A 20,951-nucleotide genomic window follows, 5' to 3' on the forward strand; every position below is an offset into this window, starting at 1 on the left:
CTACATGCTTTCACTTTTCCCTGTGATCTCTAAAGTTTGAGCTCGCCACAGTTTCTCAGAGTGACTCTTGATTGAAATGTCACTGAAAGCTTGTAGTTCGGGTCTTGGGGTGTCTCTGTCTCTGTCTCCTTTACTTTTTAAAAAATTGACTTCAGCCAGAAGCAAGTAGATAACATTAAGCAGCTGCAAGATGCTGTCACCAAGAAGGGCGCCACAAAGATAGGCCAGGGCCGGGGGACACCGAGCCAGGGCCAGGGAGGCCTTGGCAACATTTAAATTCGGGGGAAATTGCTCAGATGTCCTTAAAACGTGAAGTAAAAATGGAGGAGGAACAAAAAAAAAAAAAAGAGGAACTGTTAGTTGTCCCAGGAGGCTGGCTGTGAGCTGTGTGGAGGAAGTGCAGGGGCACAGAGGAGGAGGCGGTGTTAACAGCCTGCCGATGAAAGAGGGGAGCACAGAAAGCCCTAACTTGCTTCTCAGGACACTCTGGGGTGGAAGGAGCTGGGTGTGCTGTGCCCATGCAAACAGAATTGCAGAAGTTCTTCTCAGGCTTATCACTTCCCTGAGAAGAAAAGCACATTTCCAGTTTCCTGTGCCTAAGTGCTCAGTGCCCTCCATGCTGCTGAAGCCCAGCCTGACCTGTGCCTAAGGGACGCAGGTGAAGGATCAGGATGGGGCCTGTGGAAGAGCTGAGTCTCTACTGCCTGAACTAGAGGAATCTCAGAACAGAACCTGCAAGCTAAAAGCACTGCCCAGACTCAGAGCAGAAGACTAGGACCTGCCATGTAAGTAGCACGGTTCACCCCAGGCTGGGACAGAACCTCTGCCACTTTCCTGGATCCCAGCTGCTGGGTTATCCAGCAGAAAGTTTAGGAAACAGTGCTGAGGGATTCCCAGGGATCTCTGCCTCCTGCTAGGAACATGATAAGACCATTAGCTTTCCTTGGCTTTGCTGAAGGTGTCTTTGGCAGTTCTTCCTTTTAAAATGAAACAGACCGTGGTGGGAGCTCAGTGGCAGACAACTGGCCTTGTGTGCAAGAGGGTGTATCAATATTAAACACATGAAAATTATTTTTAAAATTATAATGTGTACCTAACATATGTGTATATGTATGGAGATATATATATATACATATATATATATATATATACATACACACACACACACACACACACACACACACACACACTTTAGTTGGTTTGGTTTTGTTTCTGAGACAGGGTCTCACTGTGTAGCCCTGACTGGCCTAAAATTCTCTGTAGACCAGGCTGGCTTCAAACACGCAGAAATCGATCTGCCTCTGGCTCCAGAGTGCCGGGATTAATGGTGTGCTCTGTCATGCTCAGATCCACTCTACTTTTTGAAATTGGGGTATTTACAATGTTTGTGTGTCAGCCCACGGCATATGAGAGTTTACTAAAAATAATGCGAGAAGACAATTGTCAAATTACAAATGTCAGGCTATTTATAAACCTGCTTTATCTAGAAACATGGAACGGAAAATGTAAGGCTCATTTACCTCACCACTTACAGACAGCAGCTTTTGCTCAGCAAGCTTCTTATTTTAGCAGTATGTACCTTCCTTTTATAGAGAGTCCTTGTGGAGGAGTAAGCAGACGTAAAGGTGACGGGGCTCCGCCTGGGCTTGTTGTGAATTCCTGTGCCTTTTCCACTGTCGGTCTAAGGAAGTGGCTGAGACGTTTGAGGAATTGCCTCATTTGAGAAAAGCAATGTTGTTGGATATTTTATTGTCTCATGCTTTGTGGGCTCACTGGGTTTGAGCGTTTCTGAAGGCACCAAAAACCATGCTTTAAATCAGGAAGTTTACGTGTTGTTATTGCTGGGGGCTTGGAAGAAGGTTCTTTTGTGACCAGAGCTGCTGTGTCGAGGCATGGATAGGCAGGTGTGCTCAGTTTGGTGTAAGTTGTGTCTGCCTTAGACCCCATCCATGCTCAGAGCACTGACCCATTGGACACATATCTGTCTTTTGATGAAATCGATATTACAACCCGCAGTTTTATGAGCCAGTAAGACTTGGTGCCCCCTTCCACAATGGCTCCCTTGTAGCGTCTGTTGAGGAGAGTCAGCTGCTGGAACTCATCCCACAGCTCCATTGCTGCCTCCCCACTGGGAGTTATCCTCTAGCCTAGCCCAGGGACAGTTGGTTCCAATGTTACTAAAGGCTGTGCCCCCAGTTTGAGTGCTTTTTTTTCATGTCTGGATGACATGTGGACACTTCCATCTTCCACTGACCTACTCTTAAGGATTCATTAAACCCACAGATGTTTGTACTTGTCCTCTCCAGAGAAGGGACACCTATGGGGGTGTTACTTAAGAACAGTTCCTATGTGAAGGTCTTTCTCAAAAACCTGTTAAAATCAAACTTTGGGCAAAGAGGGCAGTTAGTTTACGTTTTCAAAATGTTCTGCCCAGCAGGTAGAGTTGGGAGAGCAACAAGGGAGGACAGCAGCTACACACACACACACACACACACACACACACACACACACAAACACACACACACACACACAAACACACACACACACACACACAAACACACACCCTAACACCTCACAAACACACACACATCCCCCACTGTCACAGAGGACAGTAGACACACACACACACACACACATCCCCCACTGTCACAGAGGATGGTAGACACACACACACACACACACACACACACACACACACACACATCCCCCACTGTCACAGAGGATGGTAGACACACACACACACACATCCCCCACTGTCACAGAGGATGGTAGACACACACACACACACATCCCCCACTGTCACAGAGGATGGTAGACACACACACACACACACACACACACACACACACATCCCCCACTGTCACAGAGGATGGTAGACACACACACACACACACACACACACACACACACATCCCCCACTGTCACAGAGGATGGTAGACACACACACACACACACACACACTCACATCCCCCACTGTCACAGAGGATGGTAGACACACACACACACAAACACACAAACACACACACATCCCTACACACACACACATCCCCCACTGTCACAGAGGACAGTAGACATACACACACACACATCCCCCACTGTCACAGAGGACAGTAGACACACACACACACACACACACACACACACACACACACACATCCCCCACTGTCACAGAGGATGGTAGACACACACACATACACACACACACACACACACACACACACACACACACACACACACACACATACATGTCCTCCGCTGCCACCCATGCTGCTTGCGTTGTGAGTCAGACATTTGAATTCTGAGTCGGAAAGAGAAATATTCAAATGTCCTCAGCTGTTCTGAAACTATCTAGCTACTTGAATAAGTTAGCAACTGTTTTCTGACCCATCTCAAATTCATCTGCCAGCTGTGGGAAGATGAACCTGTTTTTTTGAAAAATATTCAAGCCAATGATGACCAATATGCACAAAGTAAAATGAAATTCTTGATGACATTTGATCCAGCGTCAGGCTGGCCAGCACGTGAAGCGGCCTCTGAGGAACCAACCTTAGCGCTGTTGGTTTGCTTGAGTGGTTACTATGCATTTCTTTTTAAATTACATCTATCCTGTAGCCATCTGCATGTTTTCTTTTTTCTTTGATTTTATATAGGTATCTTCTTGTGTTGATAGGCGATATTGGTTATCTGTGGCTTTGTTGTTGTTGTTTGTTTATTTATGTGTATTTCCCTGCATGTGTGTTTGAGCCCCATCTGTGTGTCTGGCACCTGAGGAGGCTGGAAGAGGGTGTTGGGTCCCCTGGAACTGGATTTACATATGGTTGTGAATCATCATGTGGGTGCTGGGAATCAAACCCAGGTCCTCTGGAAGAGCAGCTGGTGCTATTAACTGCTAAGCCATCTTGTGTACGTTTTTTGAGACATAGTCCAGACTGGCCTGGAAATAGCTATACAGCCAAATAGGACCTGGAATTCCTGACCCTCCTATGTCTTCTTCCTGGTGTAAATTCTAGGATTACAGGTTCATGCCACCCCGGCAATATTGAATTATCAGCAGATACTTATTTGAAAAGGAAATGTAAAAACATTCTTAGATGGAGGCCACACATTCAACACATTCAGGGTTTCTTATCTTTAGGAAACACAGACTAGAGCTAATCTGGGCTCTCAGGCTGCCACTTGACAGATCGCAAGAGGACTGCTTGTAGGAACCAAAAGTACTCTGTTGGGGGAGATCCTGAGAAGTACCTGTCTCATTCTTTAACAGTGTCTGCATGTGAATGCCACAGGTTATGGACGGCTTTCCGCTAGACTGTCTCATGGAAAACTCTTATGATAGCCTTTCTATGTGGAGAGGGATGGCACAGGAGAGGGCAGATACAGGGTGACTGTCACGTGTCCTGAGTCATCAGAAACTAGAGGGATAGCGGCTGACAAAGAGGAGTCTGTGCAGCTGACACGGACACACACACACACACACACACACACACAACACACAACACACAACACACAACACACACAAAACACAACACACACACAAAACACATAACAACACACACACACACACACATACACACACACACACACACACACACACACACACACACACACACACACAGGTAAAAGGCCCTGGGATTTGAGTGTGGGGATTCATGCCTATATTCCCAGTGCTGAAGGTCATGAGGTGGAGTCAAGAATAGCCTGGTCTATATAGAAGGACACTGTCTCAAAAATAAACAAACAAAAGATGTACACTGTCGGGATAATGGTGAAACAGGAAACAGAGCCAAAGAGAGCTTGCTTAGCAGTTATGGGGTAGAGGGCCAAGCTTCCCAGATGCAGATACAGATGTGAGATGGCTCAGGACAGAAAGGCTCTAACCACTATGCCCTACAAACCTGAGTTTGATTCCCAGAACTAAGATAATGGGAGAAAAAAAATCAATACCCACAAGATGTCCCCTGACCTCCGCATGCATGCTGTGGTATGTGCACACGCGCCAGACACGGACACACACACACACACACACACACACACACACACACACACACACACACACACAGAGTAAATGAATAAATGTGAGGAATAATGCAGGTGTAGATGAGATAATGCAGATGGTGTAGTGTGGTGGCTTAAGGGCAGGGGGTGTAAGAGCAGCTGTCAAAGTTGGGCAAGTCACCTGACTACTAGGAGCCAACGTTCCTCCGGGAATGCTGCTTCTGGGAATTGTAAAGAGCAGAATACGTGTGCCTCAGCAGTGAGGCTGGGCCAGAGTTGGCGTGCACATTCTGCTAGAGCAGACTTCCGGAATATCCCCTCCCTCCTTTATGACTGGTGTGTGTTGAATGACATGCTCCAAAATGGGAAACTCCACTTGTCTCCGTCTTTCTTATAAACAGGATCAGGGCTGGAAGGGTTGGACTGTGACCTTCAGCAGAAAAGCCCCAAAGCCTGCGGCTGCTAAGCAGGTGGCAGGAGCCATTTCAACTCCCTCTGAGAAAGTCACAAACACATCCCTGCACCTGGGTAGTCCTCCCAGCCTCACAGCGCTCCCCAATGGGGACAGAATCTGTATTCACCTCCACAGTCTAGTGCCCCAGCTCCCCCACCTCTGCCCTTCCTCGGCACCTGGCCAGCACTGTTCTGTTTAGAGTGGCACCAGCGTTTCTACGGTTACATTTGTGCATCTCTGACATCCTGTCAGGCCTTCTAAATGCAATGTCTGGTGGTCCGTGTGCTCTCCCTGGTTACCAGCAGCCGAATAGCTTTCTTACTGTGCTGGTGACAGTGTTGCACACATTCTCAAGTGGTTTCTTCCTAACCCTGCATATCACATAAACCTTGCATTATTGTCTTTCTATTTATTATTTATTAGATTTACTGTTGTCATGTTCTTATTTATTCATTTGTGTGTGTGTGTACACGTGTGTGTGTGTGTGTGTGTGTGTGTGTGTGTGTGTGTGTGTGTGTGTGTGTACCTGAGCACAGACGTCCTGAAGGCATGGGGAATGGGTTCTCCTGGAGCTGAAGGTATAGGTAGTTAAAAGCCTCCTGACATGTGTGCTGGGAACCCAGCTCAGGCCTTCTGCAAGAGCAAAAAGCACTCTCAGTTGCTGAGATATTATTATTATCGTCATTATTGTTATCATTATATTTTTCTTTTATTTTTGAAATTATAATTACATCATTTCCTCTTTCCCTTTCCCACATCTAAACCAGCAGTTCTCAACTGTGGATTTCAACCTCTTTTCATAGGAGTTGCCTAAAACAATCTGAAATACCAGATATTTACATTACAGTTCATAACAGTAGCAAAATTACAGTTATGAAGTAGCAATGAAAATAATTTTATGGTCGGGGGTCACCACAACATGAACTGTATTAAAGGGTCGCAGCATCAGGAAGGTTGAGGACCACCGCTCTAAGCCCTCCCATGTACCCTGACCCTCTTTCGAATTCATGGCCTCTTTTTTCATTAATTGTTGTTACATGAGTGTGTGTCTGTGTCTGTGTGTGTGTATGAATTCAGTCACTCTCGGAGTCCAGAAGACGGCATTGGGTCCCCTTGAGCTGCTACAGTTACAGGTAGTTGTGTACAGCTTGACATGGGTGCTCAGAACTAAACTCAGGTCTTGGAGCAAACACACTATATCTATACATGTGGGTTATTTTCATTTAAGTTGTCGTCGTTGTCTCCTCCTCCTCCTCCTCCTCCTCCTCCCTTCCTTCCTTCATCATCCCCTCCCCCTCTGTTTTTTGAGACAGGTCACACTTTTTGGTGTGTGGTGGTCATGGAACTCGCTACGTAGGCTAGGTTAGCCTTGAACTCACAGACTGCCTGCCTCTGCTTCTGAGTGCTGGGATCAAAGGTGTGTACCACCATACCCAGCCCTCATTCATGGGATTTGTTTTGTTTTGAGACAGGGTTTCTCTGTGTAGCTTCATGTGATTTTTTTTTAACTCTTTCTTTCATGCAAAGTCATAAAAGTCATTCAGGCCTTAAGTGTACCATTCAGCCAGTTTGAATGCAAGTGAAAACATTGAATTTCTGCCAGAAATTTCCTTTTGCTCCCCCCCCTCCGCCCCCCCCCCCTCCCGGGAGTGCCCATCTCTGGCCTCACTACAGCCAGCAGCTGTGGAGCAATCATGGCAGCTGAGCTGGGCTGGAACCAAGGAGGCCAGAGATGCCCTCCTCCTGTGTCTGCCTCTCAGCACATTTGAGATTTGTCTGTATTGTATTTATAAATAACATTTGAGTTGTTGAGCTGCCTATGTCTCTATGAATATCCCACACATTGATTCTGTCTGTGATTAGAAATCTAAAATACTTGCCATTTTTTTTTTTTTAGTTGTGGATAAAGACACTGTGAATGATTGTGCACAGAGCTCTGTGGAGACATGTTCACCACAAGTAAATACCTAAGAGTAGAATTATTAAGTCAAAACTTAGTCCTAACTCTAACTTAAAAAAAAAAAGTCTACCCAGAGGCTGGAGAGGTGGCTTAGCAGTTAAGAGCACATATTGATCTTCCAGGGAACCTCAGTTTGGTTCCTAGCACCCACACAGCAGCTCACAACTATCTGTAACTCCAGTTCCAGGGGGATCTGACACCCTCTTCTGAACTAGACAGGCACTGCACTCATATGGTGCACATACATACACCAACACAAAACACTCATACACATAAAATAAAAATGGTAAATGCATCCCACTCTTGAGTGCTTCAGGCGCCCCTAGTGCTGTTTGAGGGTCTGAGCTCCCCAACTTCAGTGTTTGCAGTTCGGACAACACTGATCTTGATTTGTATTTGTAGGTAACTGTAACATTGACTGCTTTTCTCATATTCTGACTGGTCATTACTTTTCAAAGTGTCTGTTTATTAATGGATACACAAGTAATCAGGAATAGTTTCTTTGTTGATGAATTTTGATTTAAAATTTTAATTATTTACTTATTTGTGGCACTAGGAATTAAACCCTTATTCTGTTTTATGGTTTTTTTGTTTTGTTTTTCCCCATTGGAAGTGCTGTGAATGCTGTGGGGCGAGCACTCCCCTCAGTGCTACTTCTGGTCTGCAGACCCAGAGCCTGGAGCCTCCACCACTGAGACTCACGCCCAGCCCCACTCTGATGTATATATCTTAGTTTCTATGTGTGCTCACACTCAATACCACAGCATGCCTGGTGGAGGTCAGGGGACTGGTTTTTGGAGTCAGTTTTCTCTCTCTCTCTCTCTCTCTCTCTCTCTCTCTCTCTCTCTCTCTCTCCCTCCCTCCCTCCCTCCCTCCTTCCCTCCCTCCCTCCCTCCCTCCCCCCCCCTCCCCCTTCTCTTTCCCCCTCCCTCCCTCTCTCTCTCTCTCCCTCTCTCTCTCTCCCTCTCCCTCTCTCTCCTCTCTCTTGCACAGAAGTAACTATATCTCACCAGCCCCCCAACTCTGTTTTTTGTTTGTTTTTCAAAACAGAGTTTCCCTATGTAGTTTTGGTGCCTGACCTGGATCTCGCTCTGTAGACCAGGCTGGCCTCGAACTCACAGAGATCCGCCTGGCTCTGCCTCCTGAGTGCTGGGATTAAAGGCATGTGCCATCACCACCTGGCTATTTTTTAATGCCCAGAACATGACTTTGGTTTTTTCCCCCAGTAGCATGTACTGTGTTGTGAAGATGTTCTTTGGAGGTGTGGGCATCATTGATAATGAACACTGCAGTTCTGGTAATGGTAGGCAGGCTTTTGGTTTTCAGCAGCCAATGAAGTAGAAGGCCTTTGTCTGGAAGTCACTGTGTTGTCCTTTAGAAAGCTGCTTAGGCCAGCTTCCCTCTTGCAGGGAATCAGAGACAGATGTCTGGGCACATTTCACAGCACAGTTGGCAGCAGCAGGGTCAGTGGCCTTTGTTTGCTCTGGTTCTTCTTGAAGCCTAATGTCCCACACTCTGCAGCTCCCCATCCGCAGAAGAATGCAAAGCAGAATGCAAACCGAGGGCCATCGTCCAGTCTGTTTTGTCATATGGAAAATATGGAAATTGCCGCTACTCGTTGTGTGAACCATCTGTGGAAATAAGTTTGCAGTTCAGATGCGTCATCAAAGATGGGCCTTATAGATGATGTCACCCTTGCTCACACCCTATCTGCAGCACATACTGGGCTGGTAGCACTGAGGGAAGCCTGAGTTTGTTTTTATGAAGCTATGTGAACTTGGAAGGCCCAATGGAGACTTCTGGAAGCATTGGCTACTCTTTGTAAGCTGGGAGGATAGGTCTGTGTCTCCCTACACTGAGCACAGTTTCACAAAGCTAAGAGGTCTCCAGGACATGGTGGCTCACAACCATAACCCCAGCATTGAGAGCCTGAGGTAAGAGTGTCCAGTTTGAGGCCATGCTGGGCTACACAGTATTCCAGGCCAGCCTGAGCTATGTAGCAAGACCCTGCACGCGCCCCACCCCACCCCCGACCCCCCGTCCCCGCCCCCTCCAAAAATGGTTCCGTTGATTAAGTGCTTGCTTTGCAAGTATGAGGACTGTAATCCAAGCCCCGGAACACCCAGTATAAAAACGTGATGTGGTCATGCACATCTGTAGTCCAAGCCCCAGAACACCCAGTATAAAAGCGTGACATGGTCATGCACATCTGTAGTCCAAGCCCCAGGACACCCAGTATAAAAGCATGACATGGTCATGCACATCTGTAATCCAAGCCCCGGGACACCCAATATAAAAGCGTGACGTGGTCATGCACATCTGTAATCCAAGCCCTGGGACACCAGTATAAAAGCATGATGTGGTCATGTACATCTGTAGTCCAAGCCCTGGAACACCAGTATAAAAGCGTGATGTGGTCATGCACATCTGTAGTCCAAGCCCCGAAACTTCCAGTATAAAAGCGTGATGTGGTCATGCACATCTGTAGTTCAAGTAGAGATGGGGACAAGCCAGAAATGAAGGACATGAGCTGGGAGGGAGACCAGTGGAGGGCACTGGGTGGGGGGGGGGGGAGGTTTGGAGGAAGGGACAGGGGTAGAAAGACCCCACCAGTTTGTACACCAGCTAATGTAGCCAAACTGGTGAGCTCCAGGTTCAATGAGATAACATATCTCAAAAGCTCAGGTGGAGAGTGAATCAGAAAGACATTGTTCTCTGGTTTCTGCATGTACACATGTGTCCCTAAGTGGGCATGTGTCCTTACTCTAAGTGGGTTTATTTTCCTGTTGTTGGCTGTGATTCAAAGAGTATGGGCTATCAACTAACATTCCTGTGTAAAGAGTTGAATAGTTGTTTTCCCCAATTTCCATCATTTGAGGGATAAAGCTTTAAGAGTCACTGGAAAACAGTTTTTAGCTGTCAGGTATATAGGCTTTGGGCATTAGAAAGATGACTTTTGTCTTATATTGCTTTGGTTTGTTTGGATGATTTGGGTTTTCTTTTTTTTCTTTCTTTTCTTTTTCTTTTTGAGACAGGGTTTCTCTGTGTAGTTCTGGCTGTCCCAGAACTCTCTCTATAGACCAGGCTGGCCTAGAACTCAGAGATCTGCCTGCCTCTGCCTCCTGAGTGCTGGGATTAAAGTCGTGCTTTTTGAGTTGGGGTCTCCCTATGTAGCCCAGGCTGGCCTAGAACTTGTCATCCACCTGCCTCAGCTTCTCAAATGCTCGGATTACAGGTGTGCACCTCCACAACAATTTAGGAAGATATTGTTTTTTTTACTTATTTGTGTTTCTATATGTGTGAGTGTTTTGACTACACATATGTCTGAGCACCACGCCTGTGGCTGCTGCCTGCAGAGGCACAAGAGAACATCGGATCCCTGGAACTGAGTTACAGATGGTTGTGAGCAGCCACGTGGGTGCTGGGACCAAACCTGGGTCCTCTGTAAGAGCAGTGAGTGCTCTTAACCACTGAGCCTCTCTCCAGCCCTAGAAAGGCATTTTTAATTCCAGAGAGCAGTATGTGGAAGTGAGCACTCTCCTGAAGTCTGAACTTAGCTTCACAGTTTAGAGTCATGGCCTCTATCCTGTGGGTTTCAATGTTCTCACAATCCAGCTCCACCTAGAACTCCCAAGTCCTGGGCTCCATCAGAGGTGTAATGGGAAATCTCCGTAGTGGTAGGAGTTTGGATGAAATGATGCCTATAGCAGCTTTGTTTTGTTTTGTATTTCCACGCATGAGATGGAATCCGAGTATCACACACACTTGTCAATGGTAGGCAAGTGTTCTACCACTGAGCTACATCCCAGTCTCTGATTTTCTATTTTCCTTTAAAAATTTTAAAAGTTAGTGCTTGCGTGCGTGTGTGTGTGTGTGCGCGCGCGTGTGCGCGTGTGCGTGTGTGCGTGTGTGTGTGTGTGTGTGTGTGATCTGTTTTCTTCAATCTCTTCTCCAACTCAAACCAACTTGTTTGAGACAAGTCTTTCATTGAACCAAGCGCTCCCAGTTTGGCCAGCAAGCCCCAGTGACCCTCCTGAACTGCCCCCAGCACTTGGATTACAGTGTGCACCACCACACCCATCTTTGTGTATGGATGCTGGGGATCTGAACTCAGGTTCTCAAGCCTGAGAGGCAAGTATTTTCCTGATGGAGCCGCTTCTCCAGCCTTGAATAGGCTGTAGGGCTTATTTCCCTTTTTCTTTGATTTGTTAAACTTTCAAACTGTTCATTTCTTAAAATGTTTATAAATTCTTAAATTAAAAAATTATCCTGTGTGTATGAGTATTTTGTTTACATGTATGTATGTGTGCCTTGTGCCTGAGGACTCCAGAAGAGGGCACTGGGTCCCTGGGACCTGAAGTTGCAGTTCTAAGTGTTGGGTAGATGCTAGGAACTGAACCCAGGTCTTCTAGAAGAGCAGTGGGTACACTTAACCACTGACTTCAAGATTCATTCATTCATTCCTATGTGCGTCTGAATGGGTGTATGTACATGTGTGGACACTTGGAGTCCAGAAGAGGGTATTGGATCCTTAGAGCTGGCATTAAAGGTGTTTGTGGGATGTCCAGCTTCCTACCTGTATGCTGGCATCTGAGCTCCAGGCCTCATACTTGCACAGTAAGTGTTCTTAACTGCTAAAATATCTCTCAACTCCACTCTGACGCTACCCTAAAGTAGAATACATCTCTTTCCATCATGAAACTTGGAGAATCTCCTCATTAGTTCATAAATGAAGAGCCTAAGGGAGAACAAATTTGGCACAGAAAGGCAGAGGTAGAAGAAAGAAAAGGTGATATTTGCATATAGTTCTTTCAGGGCACATACTATAAATATAAACAAGATATAGACACCTTCAAGCCAAAAAAAAATTATATAAATTAGGTAAAGCACCTAAAAGTGCCCCTGCAGTACACTGAGCTTGAAAGATCCATGCCCAAAGAAGCCTGGACACATGTGGTATGCATATGTCTGTAGCCAGTCCTCTGCTGGTGGCCAGAGGATCAAAAATTCAAGACTAGTTTAACCATCCCCAAAATAATGGCGTTTTCAGCATTAGTTATGGTTGGCAGATGCCATCCTGTTGAATTAAGACCACAATTTTCTGACTATATATGTTTTAACTTTTTAGAAACTTACATTTATATGTGTGTATATACCTGTGACTGTACATAGTAAGGACAACTTGTGGGAGTCAGTTCTCTCCTTCTGCCGTGTGGGTTCCAGGGCTCCAAGTCATCAGCCTTGACCACAAGTGCCTTTATCTGTCTCAGCCACTCCCTAAAGATTTAATAGACACTATCATGGCCTCTGTGAGTCACTACAGACTTCTTTGTTCTCCACCCAAGGGTCTCAGTGTCAAGCCATCTAGCTCCCTATTCAAGGTTTGGATTTTACTTCTAGATTAAATAATGAGGAAACTACAATGGGAGGTTTGTAGTTACCAACGTGTTCCCTTAAAGAATAGTAATGGAAACTGTTCACTTTCAGTCACTTGAGGCTGTGGGCATGTGCCAAGGTCTGGTGTGTCTTGTGCTTCTGATTGTATTCTGTCTTTTAATATACTCCACCATTGTCTCTCAACAGGGCTTTTTAGATGAGGGGTCTCCTCACTATGATCCCCTGTCCTGCACAGAGAGGCATAGACTTCTACAGGGGAAATTGGTAAGCATGAGATTTGTTTTGTTTTTAATTACTTAGGTAATGACTGTGATTCAGCTATTATATAAAAATAAAATGTAGTTCAAACCAGGCATGGTGATTGCACCTGTTATCTTAGCATTGAGGAGGCAGAACCAGGCTAATCTCTGCGAGTATGAGGACAGCCCAATTTATATAGTGCACTCTAGGCCAACCAGGGCTATATAGTGAGAGTCTGTCTCAAAACAAAAATACCCTAAACTATGCAGAAAAGAAAGGAAGAAAGACAGGGGCTGGAGAGATAGCTCAGGGGTTAGAGCATTGGCTGTTCTTCCAGAGGACTGGGTTTGAGTCCCAGTACCCACATGGCTGTTCACAACCATCTATAACTCCATTTCCAAGGGATCCAACACCTTCTTCTGACCTCCTCGGGTATTGTACTCCCATGGTGCATAGATATAAATGCAGGCAAAATACCCACATACAAAAAAAAACAATAATTAAAAAAAATCATTCAGTATGTATGAAAAAGCTGAGAAATCTAAATATGCTACTTATCTACAAAACATTACCAGACAAGCAATAGATTCTTTTTTTTTTCCTTCTTAATTATACCATCTAATATAAGAGGTAGTGATACGGCCTTTTGCTTACAGAACCATGAGGCATTATGTAGATGGACTTGCCCCTCACTCCCACCCCCTTCCCTAAAGTCTTGTTTCTGTCTAAGTGGGATTGTGTGGACTTGGTGATGTGTGAGCATTCTGCTAGCTGCTACCGCTGGGTCTGTTTGTAGTGCATGGGATTGAACCTCTGGGGCCTCACGAATATTGGCAAAGGCTGTACCTTTGAGCCATATCTCCAGTCTCTTTACTTTCTATTTTGAGACGGAGTCACACTAAGTTGCCCAGACTGGCCCTACACCCACTTTGTGGCCCAGGCGAATCTTGAACTTGAGATGTTCCTGCCTCTGCCTCCGAGGTGTTACAACTCTAAGCCTGCACCTCTGGGCCAGGCTTGAATAAGCATCAGATTTGCTTCTGTGCTGAGGCTCTGGGTAGAAGTCTGAAAGTTTTGCTCTGTAACATCCTCACTTGGGACCAGTCACATCCTGTCTACTTTTTTCTTTGAAATTTTGTCTGTTTTTATTTTATGTGTATGGTGCTTTGCCTGCATGTATGTCTGTACACTACATGTATGCAGTGCCCACAGAAGCCAGAAGAGGGCGTTGGATCCCTGGGCACCTGAGTTATAGATGGTTGTGGATCACCATGTTGGTGCTGGAAACCAAAAGCTGGGTCCTCTGCAGGAGTAGCTGGTGCTCTGCTCAACTGTCCTCTGGCACTTGTCTATTGGTTGTTTTTTTTTTTTTAAAGTATTTTTATTAATTGAGAATTTCATGTGATATATTTCGGCCATATTCATACCCCTCCAAACTCCTCTCAGATCTACCCCCACTCTAACTTCATGTTTGTCCTACCCTGCCCCCACCCCCGCCCCACCCTTGCCCCTGCCCTGTCCCGCCCCTGCCCTACCCCTGCCACAGTCCCGTCCTGGCCCCGCCCCTGCCATCATGAGTCTTGTCTTGAGCTGAGGGAATTATCTTGAGAACTGTGGGGTGGAGCTTTCCTTTAGACAGTTAATAATGCTGCTTTTCTGTTCAGAAGCAGTCCTGCCACCAACCACAGAGGAGGCAAAAAGGAAGCGCCCATCAGGTACCCCTGACCTGGAAAGACTCCTTCCAGAGTACTCCTCTGCTAAGTGAGTGTGGACATGCTCCTCCCCACTCCTGCCCACTCGTAGGTGGAGAGGGGTTTCTTCAGAGAGACAATAATCGATAACAATGATATCTGTCCAGGGAGATGTATTGGATATTTGTCTATGGATTCAATTAATACATACCTGAACATCCACTCTATACCGGGCACCATTACATATAATTAAGAACAAATCCTAAAACAACAAGACCTGAGTCCAGAAAACATTCCCTAGAAGATGGGAGAAATGAAGTAGTGGGGGAAGGGAGACGGCTTTGAGAACATGCTGAAATAATTCTGATAGCTGGAGTGTGGACAGAAAACCAGGACTCCAAAGAGAAGGCAGAACACGCAAGCTTCGTCTTCATTTGTGGAGCCAAAGCTTAGGGTGCATTTAGAGGAGTCAGCAGGAAATGAAGGAAAAATGATGAGGTGGGGACCTGGGGCTGATCTGAGCAGCCAGGCCAAAGGTAAAAGGACAGCATCCTGAGAACAACTTGGAGCCAGACAGCACCAGCCCTGCCTGTGTGTGACGGTGGACAGAGCCGAGTGTGCTCTGAAAGGACTGAGGGTTGCTGTGGTTTGTGCTCAAGACAAACTTAAGAAGAAGCATAAAGAAAGTGGTTTGTGAATCATGAAACCAGATGAGGAGCAGCCACTGCTGATGGGGATGTCGGGCTAGACCGGTGCTTTAAGCCAATTTTATTAACGGAAACCTCGGCTGCATCCTGTGTTCTAGTGTGCCTGATAACTTCATTAGTCCTCACCATGGTCCCATAGGGTGATGTTAGTGTATTTCCCATTTTACTGTATTGACTTTTGTGGACTGGAGACAGAACATGCTGAATGATGCTCCACCACCAAACTGTTTCCCTGGCTCCTGGCCCATTTTATTTTTCATTAAAAATTTATTTTATTTTATATGTATGATTGTAAATGCACCACATGTGTGCCCATGGAGACCAGAAGGCGGCATCAGATCCCTCCAGAACTGGACTTACAGATCCTGAGCCATGGCTGCTGGGAGCCCAAACTGGGGGCTCCGCAAGAGCACCACATGCTCTTCAGCACCATGTCTCCTGCCTACAGTTCTCCTTTTAAAGATGAAGAAACAGGGAACATCAAACATAATCTGCCTGAGATCGTATGTCCCTTTACACACAAGTCTATTAGGGCTCTGAGTGAAGACGTTAATTTATCTACAAATACACCACCTGCATGAGGCAAAACTAGGATTTGAACCAAAATCTCCAAAATTTGAACCAAAATTTGAACATGGTCTCCATGGCAACTCTTCAGCACCACTGCTGAAACATAGACAAGCAGTCACAGATGGTCCAAGAATGAGTGACCACAGCTGTGCTCCAGTAAACCTCACTATGAAAGCAGGCCACTGATTGTGATACTGCTGGCTGTGGATTGTGGACCTGCTAGTTGCTCAGTGGACAGAGGTTTTCTGTCCTCTTCCCCATGCCCCAGTTCATTTTGTCGCTGTTTGTCTGTTTTTAATAAATATTGGATATTTCTACCTCCACATAACTAGGATAAAATGTTAATAGAATTAGATTGATTTTCGCTTTTTCAGACTCGATGCACTCAATCGCTTAGGTGAGAAAGAGTTTAATCTTTAACACAATTTGAATGGGAAGTTCACCTCTACCCTCATTCCTTCCTGCAATAGATGCCTTGTGTCTTGACGGCCTTACAGCAATTTCAAGGCTAGAACTGGCATCTGTCTCACGTGTCAAAAAGCTAGCCCATGCTCCAAGTGAAAGACCCCCGCAGCAGGAGGCGGATGGAGAGTTGGATGTGACAAGACCACCCCAGTAAGTTAATCACAGCTGTGGTCCCACCTTCTGTATTTTATCTGATATTATTATCTCTTTGCTGTTTTTTGATGGAGTTCCTCCAGCTCTCTGAGGAGTACAGTTTAGAATCCAGATATTGCTTTTGACTTTCATGAGACTGCTTTGCAGAACACACTACATTTTTACCGCTAACTTAACTGAGATGAGTCATGGACATCATGCCTGTCTGCTGCCCTGCACCCCAGTTGCAAGCCTCAGTTGTCCTCACCTGCCTTTAAAAGCCAAAAGACTGATCTCTGGGACACACCTGAATATCAATAGGGGTGGCAGGATTAACTCCCCAGCAAGAGCCCTTTCTGCTCCTGAGTGGAGGAAACAAGACTTTGAATTGCAAATGTCACATTTTAATTTTTGGTTAGCTTTTCTGTCCTTAGTAACTTCTCTCTGAAGGAGGTAGAGGCTTCCTGCTTGACTAGAAATTGGCTGACCTGGGGGAGGGGTGCTGGGAACTATGTCATAGTTTGGTCCCTGCTAATTTGCAGTTTTTCACCTGCAGAAGGTCAAGCTTTTCTCTACCACCAGGTGTCCACTCCCCACAGGAGGCTCCATCTTGGGACCAGAACATCTAGACTGCCCCAGGATGAACGAGGACCTTAGCGTAGAAGTGAGTATGGATGACGATCTGTTTCGGTTTCAGCACTACCATGTTCTAGTCCTCTTTGGAGGCTGTTCCTCCTTCCTCTCCTTCTTTATAAGAAATATTATGGGACATCCTAGAACTCACGTACATAAGAAATATCCAACTTTGAAGCCAGGAAGTTAAAATTCAATCATTTGGGTTATGGGCTGGAGATAGTTCACTAGTTAAGAGCACAGAATGCTCTCACAGATGACCTGGGTTCAATTCCCAGCACTCATATGATGGCTTACAACCATCCCTAACTCTAGTTCCAGGAAATGTGGCACACTCTTCTGGCCTCTGTGGTGCACATACTCACAGGCAGGCAAAACAGCCACACACATAAACAAATCTAAAATAGAAATAAGAACAAGCTTTGCTTTGAATGACTAAGGGAGAGTTGGGTGGAGTATGCTGAAGTTTGTGTTAGAGCTTGGTTTTGTTACTTAATTTTGCTAATGCTTTTAATAAATCTCGGATGGTAATGACTTTCCAGGAACTGAGATCAGGACTAGGTATCAAAGAGTACACATTGCCAAAGGCAGGTGCTGATGGCACTCCTCTAAAGATGACAGTGGCGTGAACCATTTCAGAAAGGTCCTTATGTAATCACCCCAGGCCAATAGATGTACAAGATGCCTTCCTTGTGTTCAGCATCTGCCAGTCCATCATTCTTAACTCTCACACCAAGCAATTGGTTGCCTTTTTAGATGTAGTCACAGAATTGAGAAATGCCATAACATTACAACACTTGGTCACTCCCTCACTCGTCCCATGCACACATTTAGTCCTCTGTCCCCACATTCTGTCCCTAGGCAACCAACAACCTTCTTTCTCTAGAGACCTGTCTCTCTCTCATGGAAGTCTCTTGTACAGGGAAACAGACACAGTTTGGCCTCTTGGGCCTGATTGCTTCTATGAGCATCAGATTGGTGGGTTTAGTCCACGTCAGGTCCTCACCCCTGCTGTGTGGATGTCTCCTTTCTTCCTCTCTGGCTCATGGACATTTGAGTAGCTCCTTGGCCTGTTGGGAACAATGCTTCTGTGAATACTGGTGCATAAGTTTCTGTAGAAACTGTTTAAAATGCTTTTGTGTGTAGACAGACCCACAAGTACAATTGCTGCATCTCGTGTGGTACCCCCGTGTTTAATGTCTTGGTGATCTACAGAACAGATTCCATGGCCTGTACTGTTTTACTTAGCCACCATCAGCATCTGAGGATTCTAATTTCTCTACATTATCACCAACACTGTATGACTGTAGCCAGCTCAGAGAATGCAAAGCGAGAGCCCGGAGGTTTGCATTTGCATTTCTCTAATGAATGATTTCATCTTTGCATGTGCCTGTGGGCCATTCTATTTTCAATGTAAATATGTCTCCTGAGATCAGAGGCCCACTTTTAAAGCTAGTTCTTCTTTTTCTACTCACTTTTAAGAGTTGTTTTAATTTTCCTGTTAAGTGCATGCACCTACTTTTATATATTTTATATAATTTCTGATATATAATTATGTGTACATTTTATATTTAATAATTTATACATGACTTCTGTTTATTGGCACCCATCTTACTGAGAAGCTAAGGACAAGAGAGAAAAGGGACACAATTCCCCTTTGCTATTACTTAGCATTCTTCTGAAGTTTTAATACAGGAAGTTGACCTTAGCCACTTACAGGATGTTTGGTTGTTAGTAATTTCCCTTTTATCGGGTGCTAATTTCACAACGAAGAGGGAAGAAGCAGCGTGAGTGAGCATCAGGCACAGTGCAGGAAAGCATTTCCACATGCCGAGGTAACCCTCTCCACCTGCCAGAGTGGCCAAGGAGACACCCGGAGTTGAGGGAGTTAAACCACTTGAAGATGATTCAACTAGGAAGTTCAAGTTCAGCTTCCCGGAGCTTCAAAGGACCCGGGCTTTCAGCGTCCCCTCTTAGCACACTGAGTTCAGGCACTTCCTTCGTGCCGGTCACTCATGGCTGGACGGAAGGTGGTCTGAGGGCTGAGAGATAACTGCTTTGTGCACTTGACAGGATATGGCTATCCATTCCATGGGGTCTCGGCTGAGTTGTTCATCTGTGATCTTGACATCCACTTAGAAATAGGAGTCCCCAGAATCACAGTAGAAACGTCTTCCAGCATGCTGCTGGAAGAATGTCTGGGTCCCCTGCAGAGGCTCACACTACCTTCTTACAACCCCGAGAAGCTGTCTTAGTCTGTCAGCTGTACAGTGGCCTAAACTACCAGTTCTCCACACTGTCACCCCAGGTTTCTATTCTCCATACATGCTCTACAGCCTAAGATTGCCATCTCCTCCACCTCTCCCCACCTTGTTCTCTGAACACATCCTCCAAAGCCCCCCTTTACCCGCCACCCCACCTCTGAGCATTTAATGGTAAGCTCCAATTCTTAGTGTTCTCATGAATAATGAGTACAGGGATTAAAATAAGCACAAAATAAACAGGAACAGAGCCCATAATCCATGTTCGTCCAAGTACACAATGGCAATGGCCTTTCCCTGACTCCTGGCTGTAAGCCATGGATCTCTGTCCATCTCTACAACCTTATGATGAACTTCTTGCCTCATACCCGGGTTCTTCTATCACTTGTCACACCTGCGTTTCTACCTTTATTCTCCCAGCATTACGTTGTGGTTATCCATACCTCAGTGAAACCAGGAGGGTGTACTGTCACGGTAAATCATGTAGCCCCGTCTGGGGCGTTCCCCTGGAGCACTGGTGTTTCTCCATTTGTCAAAATTCTGTTCGGTTGCCAAGGCTGGTTTCAAATACCAACTGCTTCACAAGCCTTCTGTGGTGACACAAAATGTTGGTGCTCCCAAATCTCTGCTTCTCGAGGGAGAGATTACTCACAATTAGGGGTTCAAGGGCAGGTCTCCCTGGGCTACCTAGGGTGTGCTCCAGAAAAGCCAACCCATGGCCCCAAAAATCCCTTCCTTCTGGATTCTTGTACCCCCTTTCTGAGGCCTCAGTAACTCATTTTAAAATTGAAATTAATTAGATTTTTAAACATTTTTTTCAAGTGGGGAGGTGCATGTACCACAGTACATGAGTGGGGGTCAGAGGGCAATTTGCAGGAGTTGATTCTCTCCTACCACGTGGGTCCAGAGATCAAACTCGGGTCGTAGGCTAGGCAGCGGGCTTCTTACCTGCTGTACCACCTGCTAATCCTGACTAGGTAATTTTTAGAAGACTCTTATGGTTCACATTGCCTAGAACTCACTGTCTGCTTAGACTATCCAAAGACTTTGATCCTCCTGCCTCAGCCTTGGGAGTGCTGAGATTCTAAGTGTGCACCACCTCACCAGACTCAAGGCCCTAGGAACCGTGGTCTCTCTTTCCTGTCAGCTATATTCTGGCCACATTGTGGTCATTCACTGTATTTATTTATTTATCTGTCTGGGGGTGGTGGTGGTGACTGTGCGCACTCATGTCACGGTAGCGTGTGGAAGTGAGTCATTTCTCTCCATCCACTGTGTGGTCCCAGGGACTCCTATCAAGTTGTCAGGCTACCTGCTGAGCCATCTTGCTGGCCTCAGTTTCCTATTTTTGTCCTGTATCAGGCAATAAGCTTGGTGGATATTGTTAGATGGGGACACAGAAGCAGTTTGTCCTTTAAAAAGAACATGAGGCCTCCATCGTAGATA

At 45.8% G+C, this 20,951-nt stretch overlaps 1 protein-coding gene across 5 annotated transcripts in view; it reads left to right on the forward strand.

Annotated features, from left to right (window-relative positions):
* Nucleotides 1-432: 432 nt before the first annotated feature.
* The window catches only part of Irag2 (inositol 1,4,5-triphosphate receptor associated 2), a 54,856-nt gene continuing 34,337 nt past the window's right edge, over nt 433-20,951 (forward strand). The window contains exons 1-5 of one of the 5 annotated variants that reach the window (XM_052721383.1): nt 756-785; nt 12,993-13,070; nt 14,711-14,807; nt 16,485-16,629; nt 17,194-17,275. In XM_052721383.1, the coding sequence (XP_052577343.1) occupies nt 17,252-17,275 (24 nt within the window). In that variant the 5' untranslated portion in view covers nt 756-785; nt 12,993-13,070; nt 14,711-14,807; nt 16,485-16,629; nt 17,194-17,251. Of the gene's footprint in view, nt 786-12,992; nt 13,071-14,710; nt 14,808-16,484; nt 16,630-17,167; nt 17,276-20,951 lie in introns of all 5 variants that reach the window. The other 4 variants (XM_052721384.1, XM_052721381.1, XM_052721380.1 and 1 more) reach the window with 4 other exon arrangements.

The sequence above is a fragment of the Peromyscus californicus genome, unplaced genomic scaffold, assembly GCF_007827085.1.
Source record: "Peromyscus californicus insignis strain IS unplaced genomic scaffold, ASM782708v3 Scaffold_6__1_contigs__length_162567912, whole genome shotgun sequence".
In the NCBI taxonomy this organism is placed as follows: domain Eukaryota; kingdom Metazoa; phylum Chordata; class Mammalia; order Rodentia; family Cricetidae; genus Peromyscus; species Peromyscus californicus.